The 8873-nt window shown below is 36.8% G+C and overlaps 1 protein-coding gene across 1 annotated transcript; it reads right to left on the bottom strand.

Moving 5' to 3' along the window:
* Window positions 1-207: 207 nt before the first annotated feature.
* LOC135969850 (beta-defensin 109-like) lies at window positions 208-7601 on the bottom strand. The gene is made up of 2 exons (XM_065541155.1): window positions 7544-7601; window positions 208-413 (listed from the first exon to the last, which is right to left on the bottom strand). The coding sequence occupies exons 1-2, from the start codon at window positions 7599-7601 to the stop codon at window positions 208-210; spliced, it is 264 nt and encodes an 87-aa protein (XP_065397227.1).
* Between the last annotated feature and the right edge of the window lie 1272 nt (window positions 7602-8873).

The following is an 8873-nucleotide window of genomic DNA, read 5'->3' as shown; positions in this document are numbered from 1 at the left end:
TTTTCTCATTTTTAAAGGTTTTGTTAAGATCTGTTAATGACTCACAAAGAAATAGTATTGGGTATATTTGAAATTAGTATTTATTCATTTATGTTGATAAGTGAAAATACAAGATGGTTATCAAGATGGAAGTACTTAATATGTATATTTCAATATTCTTAGATGCAAAGAACTTCACTTTTGATGTATTTTTATTTTACATCAGTTTCATTTCAACTTAGGTTTAAGGGGTTCTTGATAATCTGACATGATAAGTGGTGTTGGAATTGGCACTAAAATCCACCATGCTCTACAGCACTTCATCCTTCTTCGGCAGGCACCAATTTGATCTTCTACTACTTTGCAGACATCTCTTCTGCAAACACCAGACAAATTGAGACAATGACCTTCAGCAGCACCCAAACCACCTCTTACTGCAGGAAAGAAGATCCAGTGAGATCTACATAGTCCACAAATGGAATGTAAATCCATAAACACTCTTAAGTAAGAGAATAAATTTAGTATGAGCATTTTTACGTGGGAGCTTTTGAAATGGTTGCTGCTCATATGTCAGAGACACATGCAGATTAAGAAAGGTAGTAGTTCCAACCTGGTTTGGCACAACAGTCACGGTATTTTCATTGGGGAAAAGAGCTGTGGGAGGGGATGGTACATCTTCATCTTTTCCTCTGCGTTTTCTCTCAGAAATGGCTGTTGCTTACCGCAGGGCAAAAATGCCAGTGTCTTCTGCCAGAGTGGGTTACTGAGGGCCATGGTGGTTCCACCTTGTGGCTGATACTGATAGTCCCTTTCTGCTTTTTTTCGTTCCTAGCCAAAAAAGATATTTCTGCAGTCTCAGGTATGCTGATTTCAGCAGTTGTTTTTTTCTATATGGCTATTTTTTTTTTCTTTCACTCTCTCTCTCTCTTTTTTTTTCTTTTTTTTTCTTTTTTTTTTTTTTTTTTGGCTTCACTGTGTTGCCGTAGCTTCTTAAGTGGTCCCTTGAACCCTCCCAGTGCTATTTTGGTTTGTACTTAGCTATCTATATATTTTTTCTTGGGGGAAGTATAGAGTTAAAGGCTGGTGTATCCTGCTCTTGCTCCCCCAAGTGATTTCATTCCCCCAAGCTAATATTTCAGGCTTTCAATTTATCCGTGCTTTCATCTGTCCAAACGTAAGTGGAAATTACTTTTTCTCTCCACATTTAGATTTGCTCTATCTACTTTAATTGCTAATAGTGTCTTAGTCATAGGATAGATTAGTTAGAAAAAAGTATATTTTTGACATTATAAATGATCCTTTCAATTTGTGTCTAAAAGTGGAAAATATTAGAAAGCTTAACATTTATTATTGTGTCCAGACCAGTATTTCCTCCAGATGACCTTTATTACAACAAAGATAATTTAATGAAGATCTCTCTAATGGTAAAGCTGATGGCTTTGTGCTATTATAATATCCTTAAAATTAAGTGACAGTCTAGTGGAAAGACCAACTAAAGCAAGGGTTAGGAAAAAATCAGTTATTACCTTCATTTTGGTCTCACTCTGCATTAATAGTTTTCATTGTGTCAAAGATTTATTATTCATTAAGCAAATGTTCATTTAATAGTAAATGGATCCTATTAAAGATGATTTTTAAAATGATAATCACATTACTTTTATTCACATCTGTCTACTGATGCCATTCACAGATGAGAATGGTATAACGTTATTTTATTTTTTTCATTTTGCCACATCTTTATTTACTTAGGTTTATGCTGTATCAAACAATGTATGTGTGGGAGTAATGGGTGATTCAGGAATGCATGAGGGGGAGGTTTAAGCTCTTTAACTTCGAACAATTAAAATTAGCAACATAATATTGAAATACATGCATAACACTCAAGTGGTACTTTCAAAATAGTGTATATTTCCTCTGTTTATTTGTAGCTTTTAAACCCAGCTAGAAGTATTCTATTTCTTTTAGGCACCATAAGTCTGAAAGTCTGTAGTGAAAGCTACAAGTAGTAAATGATGCTAATTCATGTGCTCCCACCTGTGGAAGAATTGAATGTCTTAGATAAAAAAAAGATGGTGCAATTGGTGTACCAAGTATCTTAGAATATAATTTGGTGGTGGTTTTTCTGTTTCTGTAGCAGAGTAACATATATAATATATCCAAGTCATCAAGTTATTTAAATATGCCTTTAAACAGGGAGAACTGAAAATAATACTGTGAATCCTGGTAAGCATTTAAAAATAATGAGGAGAATATTGCCTTTACAAAGTCAAAATTTGTCTGAATACAACCCATATAGCAATTTCATAGCAAAACATTCCTTCAATCCTATTAAAGTCAGAAGGAAAAGAAGAATGTCCACTGTCAATGCTGTATTAATATAGTTCTAAAAGTTTTGAACAATGAAACATATTGTAAGAAGAGAAGTCAGAGGAGACTTGAGCCCATTGTTTTTCCTCTCCTTCTATACCTCCCAAAATACCATTGGAATGTTGTAACATTTTGAAGAATCTGTAGTAGTGTCCCAAATCATAGAATACTATGAATGCATCTGAATCTGAGATATCCCCAAAAGGTACAAAATAGGTGTGACTAGAATGAAAGAAAGATTTAGGCTTTTGGCCATGACTGCAAGTTAGCTGCTCTCAAGTGACTGCTGCTATAGAACAAATATATAGTAGAGGATCTCTTTGAAACATTTCTATCCCTGAAAATGGTTAGGCAAGTTCTTAAAATATCTCCTCTTTCAAACACAAAAATAGTCTGTGAACTGGAGCTTAAGCAGTGGGCACTTTGTACTGGATAGCTGATGGAGGGGGGTGAGGGTTTCCCAGATCTTCTGGGAAGATCTGCTATGATCAGTAATGCTAATGATGGTACTACTGACTCTTGGGCCATCAGAAATTCCAGTTTGTTAATGCTGAAACTTCTATATTGAGTTAAAGCATTGAGTCAGCTTCACAGAGGAAGTCTGGATAATAGCATTCTCATTTCAGACCATAAAATGATGTCAGGTTCAGGATGAACAATGAGTTCAGTATTAAAAATGACCAGGTAAGCAAGACACCATGAATAAAAGTTAATGAAATGAATAGCATATGTAGACCCTTTAAAACTAAATATATTGAAATCATCAATGTGGAGAAATAATTAAGCAGGTGTGTATCAATTGTTTAAAGAAACAATCTACTATTACAAAGATGTAAAAACAATAGTAAAACAATATAGATGATAGAAAAAATGGGCAGGTCTGGCTGGGCATGGTGGCTCATGCCTGTAATCCTAGCACTGTGGGAGGCCAAGATGGGTGGATCACGAGGTCAGGAGTTCAAGACCAGAATGCCCAAGATGGTGAAACCTTGTCTCTACTAAAAAATAGATATATAAAAATTAGCCGAGCATGGTGGCGGGTGCCTGTAGTCCCAGCTACTCAGGAGTCTGAGATAGAAGAATCTCTTGAACCCGGGAGGTGGAGGTTGCAGTGAGCCAAGATCACACCACTGCACTCCAGCCTGGGCAACAGAGCGAGAATCCATCTCAAAAAATAAAAAATAAAATAAAAAAAAAAATAAAAATAAAAGGCAGGTCTGAAACAAAAAAATAATTTAAAACTAATGCAGGTTATTAATGATATATTAGACACAGGTAAGAGGATAACTAGTGAAGAAAAAAATGTTTACATGATATACCCAGAATGTAGCATGGAAACAGAAGGTCTAACATTTATTTAATTCAAATATGGGGGGAGAGAAGTGTAAAAGGATTCACCATTTCAAGAGATTCTCAGAAAGAAATTAAGAAACGGTATAAACCCATTGATTCAAAGAATATATTTCTAACAGATGATATAAAAATCAACTCACTTTAGTTAAATTATAAAACATTAAAACCAAACACCAGACCATACAAACATTGAAAAAAGGATAATTTATAATGAAATAATATTTATCTGATTATTAAAGAAAGAAAGAAAGAAAGAAAGAAAGAAAGAAAGAAAGAAAGAAAAAAGCATTAGTGAGGGAGGGCGAGTGAGAGTGAGTGTGTTTGGGCCCCTACTGATGATGCTAAACTATCACAAGCCCACACTCAGCCTTTCAACATTTGCTGGAGATTCACTTGTTCACTCATTCACTAAAAATGAGTAAACTAGTATCAACAAATGTCGAGAGAAAATAACTGTTAATATAGAATTGGGTACTCAGTAATGCTGTCTTTCAAGATCAAAAATAACAATATGAAATTGACAGATAAAAATTAAAATTGTTCACTACCAAAAGATCTGCAGCAAATAAAATTTCAAAGGCTACATATCAGAAAGAAAGAACTTAACCCAAAAGCTGATATTAGAGTCAACTTGGAATTCCATAAATATCACTAAACTGATGATAATAGTAACACTTTCTGACATGTGGGGATTCTGAAAAGAAGTGAACTTTTACTTTTGTTTAGAATTTAGAAAGTTGTAGAAAAATGCTCTTGCCCTGACAAAGAGAATAAGCTGGATAATCTATAGATCATAGATTTCATTTTGAAACACAGAACTGAGGTCTCAAAAAAAGCTAATTATTTTAAATTCAGAGTGATGAAGCCCTGCTGAAAAAAGAACGGATCCACAGATGCTTTGTGCCTAGCTGAGTTGCAGCAGCAGAAGCAGGAGGAAGCTGCCCTTGATGGAGATAACAAGGAAACAAGTGAATCTCCAGCAAATGTTGAAAGGCTGAGTGTGGGCTTGTGATAGTTTAGCATCATCAGTAGGGGACCAAACACACTCACTCTCACTCACTTTCCCTCACTAATGCTTCTTTCTTTCTTTCTTTCTTTCTTTCTTTCTTTCTTTCTTTCTTTCTTTCTTTCTTTCTTTCTTTCTTTCTTTCTTTCTTTCTTTCTTTCTCCTTCTCCTTCCTTCCTTCCTTCCTTCCTTCCTTCCTCCCTCCCTCCTTCCCTCCCTCCCTCTCTTCCTTTCTCTGTCTGTCTCTCTCTCTCTCTCTCTCTCTCTCTCTCTCTCTTTCTTTCTTTGGAGTCTCACTCTGTCGCCCAGGCTGGATTGCAATGGCGCGATCTTGTCTCACTGCAACCTCCGCCTCCAGGGTTCAAGCGATTCTCCTGACCCAGCCTCCCAAGTAGCTGGGACTACAGGCGCATGCCACCGTGCCCGGCTCGTTTTTTGTATTTAGTAGAGACGGAGTTTCACCGTGTTAGCCACTGACCTCGTGATCTGCCCACCTCGGCCTCCCAAAGTGCTGGGATTACAAGCATGAGCCACAGCACCCGACCCCACTAATGGTTTTTTCATGACCTATCTTGTGTGCTCCTAGGTAAGATCGGATGGAGAGCAGAACTACCTGAGACCCTTTTGAGGGACAGGCATGTAGGAACTGCTGCAGTTTGAGGTGAGAGCAAGGTAAAGGTCTTACTGTGAGAATCGGGTAAAATCCTCTGTTACTGGGGAGTGGGTGGGGGAGCTGAGACAATGCCCCCTTCACTCTCTTTTCTCACAGGTGCATAAGCAGAGGGACCTGATGTCTGAAGACAGGGCAGGGCAGGTAGATGAGAGAAGCAGATTCTCTGGTCTTTCACTGAGTGTGAGGCAGCTACTGTCCAAGGCTGGGCGAGGGATGGGAGCCCTGAGAGATTCTTGAGGTGCAGAGATAGAGGCTTGCTGAGGATGAAAGTGTACAGGAGAGCTAAGAGAGGCTCCAGTGCTGACCATGGCATTCTGCAAGAAGAGAAAATCTGTATGTAGTGGTTTATGAGGGAAAATCATGAGTTCAATTTTGGATATCTATGACTTTTGAAATTCAGTGTCCAAGTAGATATACCAGTTATGCAGTTGGATAATTTATTATAAGCCTGCAGTTCAAAAGGAGGTCCAAAAGGAGAATTTAAGAGGATGAGACTTGCTGAGCCCCTCCAGAGTGTGTGGTGAGGGAGAAGAGAAGAGGATCAGGAACTGAGCTCTGGAGCTCTCCAATAGGAAGTGTGACGGGAAAAGATGAGGAAGAAACAAAGGAAGCCGAAGTGGTAGCTCCAGTGAGATAGGCTGAGAATCAAGTGAATGTGCTGTCCTGGAAGCCAAGTGAAGAAAGTATACTATGAAGAAGGAAGTGATTATTTGTGTCAAATGCTGCTAATAGGCCAATTAAAGTTGTAGTAAAAAAATGATCATTGGATCTAGCAATATGGAGATTATTGGTAACTTTGACAAAAGTGGTGTCAATAACATGATCGAAAAAAGGGGAGAGAGCCCAACTGTGATATATTTAAGAGACAATGAGAGGAGAGGAATTGAAGACAGAGAGTATGGACAACTCTTTTAAGATGTTTTGCTGAAAACTAGAGCAAAAAATAGATTGACAGCTGGCATCAGAAGAAAAGCAAGGACATGCTTAACAGCATATTTGTATGCTGATGGTAATAATTTACTAGCATAAAAATTGATGACACAGTCACAATTGATGACACATGATGTAGTGAACTGCAACAGGAAAATCCCCCAGTACACAGCAAAGAGGGAATATAATACACAAATATATTTTTTAAAAAATTATTTGAATCTCTGAAACATGTTTTGACATTAACCTTTCATTCCTGCAATAGTTATTTTAAGCATGTTCTCATTTGTCCAGTGTTGCCAGGTTATTATAAAGTATATTAGACTTTATGAAAAGCGTTTTTTAAAATGTTAGTTTTTTTCTCATTTGTTTCATTAATTTATATTTTGTATTTATAACTTTCCTTTTATCTTCTTTAGGTTTATTATGCTGTTTTTTTCCAAAAGCCCTCAAAATGCATGCTTAGACCATTAAATTTTAGCTGGTTTAGTATTGAAAGTAATGTTACCCATTTCTGTGTGGTTACCTGTAATATACCACGAGCGCACTTCTTGGTGTCTTTACTTATTATTAATTCACTTGTCTGAAGTTCCTTTAACTCTCCTTTCTAGTCCTAAGTTTCACTTTGCAAATCATTTGTTATTCATAGCCACGTAAAATAGAATTTATTTTGAAAAGTCTCTCATATAATTTTCACTTATTCTAGGATTATAATTTTTCTGTTTGTCTCTTTGAATAAAACTTTCAGATTTGTCAACACTCATTTAGCAGTAGCTCCTATTGATAGAATTCCATCCATCTCTTTTGACCTAGTGAGCAAATATAATAATAAATGCTGCTGAAATTCAATCCTGTCAGATCTAACTGCCTGCATATAAATTTCCAGGTCCCACAAAGGCATCTCATTGAGGTCACGTTCTGTTGTATCCTTACTTTGTATCTTGAGATGCCTTGGTGGGGCATGGAAATTGATATGTAGGCAGTTTGATCTGACAGGATTGAATTTCAGCAGCATCCATTATTATATCCACTCACTAGATCAAAAAACATGGATGGAATCTTATCAACAGGAGCTACTGCTAAATGAGTCTCTTTTCTATTTTTCCCTATTATAATCTTAGTGAATCTGTAAATATTAGGTTCTTGAACCCACAGAACTGATTCTAGGATCTTGTCTGGCCAGGGATATAGCCTTCTAATCTGCAGAACCTTATAGTAATCAGCTACCAACTTACCTGGGGATAAAAGAATTGAAAAAAGAAGGAGAATAAGAAGAAGCAAATGGAGTCTCATGGCTGAAGGGCCAGCATCAATGTGGGTTGAGCCTGGAGTCTCTGGACATGGTAGGTCTGAGCCTTTTTATGATGCTGTCTGAGTCTGTGATTTGTTCTTGGTTGGTAGAGCCTAACGAAAAGAGAATAACTAAATCTTCCACAAGAAACTTCCGGGGACACACAAGTACCTAAATGTGGTGATATCTCAATGGATGAGAAAGCAGGTGAATGCTATTATTTCCAAAAGACTCAGGATGTCTTATTGTCACCTGCTTTCTTTATTATTTTCAACATGCACATGCAATAATCATTGCTCTTACTTTAAGTATAAAGTATTGTTTGCCAGGCAATATAGTAGGAACTGAAGTAAAATTGTTATACAAAAACAGTATGTAATTAATGGATATAGTTTGGCAAATTTGCACATATATATTACTCTTGTTACCACAATGAATATCCAGGTAATAATATACCCATCACCTCCAAATGTTTCCTACATCCCTTTATTGTTGTTGTTGTCGTTGTTGTTGTTGTTGTCAGAATCCCTAAGATCGACCTTCTTAATAAATTATTAAATAGAAAATACCTCAGTAATAACTATAGGTACTATGTTTTAGAGCCTATCTCTGTAATTGACCCATTTTGCATAGCTTTAACCCTTGAACAATAACTCCCCGTACTGCTCTTTCCCACTCAGTAAAATACCAAACTCTTTTAAAGCACATTCTATATAATCCACTTTATGAAGCTTTTTCTAACATTCTTTTGTCTGCTCCCCCTCAGTAAAGGGAAATACTAACATAACAATTACCTATTTTGGATTTTTGTGTCTCTTACATATATTCCTGCATGAACCATTTACCACTTTATCTCCCATTATCTTAATATGAAGTAAAATAAAACTTGAAATGATTTTAAAAATGAAATCACAGAAGGGCTTTGTAAAAGTATGATGTACCATTGCTCATTTGTAAGAATTCAAGTGACATTAGGGGTTTTAAAACATCTTTTGTTTTGATTGGTTCTTTGCTTGTAAACCTTGTGTCTTGCATATTGTGGGCACAGTGTCCTTCCCAGCTATTTGCTTGGGGAAGATCAGTTAGAGCTACAATGAACATCAAAGGCTATCTTGTCTAGTGACTTACCTTCCAGATGAGGAAATGAGCTGAGGGAAAGGAAGAAACTTGCCCTAGATCACCCAGTGATCAAGTGAGGAAGGTGATAGGGACAGCACTAACGCTTGGTATTCTCAGCCTCATTCTATTTTCCACTCTTGTCCCTTCTCTGTTTC

This window comes from Macaca fascicularis, chromosome 3 (assembly GCF_037993035.2).
Source record: "Macaca fascicularis isolate 582-1 chromosome 3, T2T-MFA8v1.1".
Classification (NCBI taxonomy): Eukaryota; Metazoa; Chordata; class Mammalia; order Primates; family Cercopithecidae; genus Macaca; species Macaca fascicularis.
Note: the sequence above shows the minus strand (reverse complement) of the source record. Positions and strands in the feature narration are given on the sequence as shown.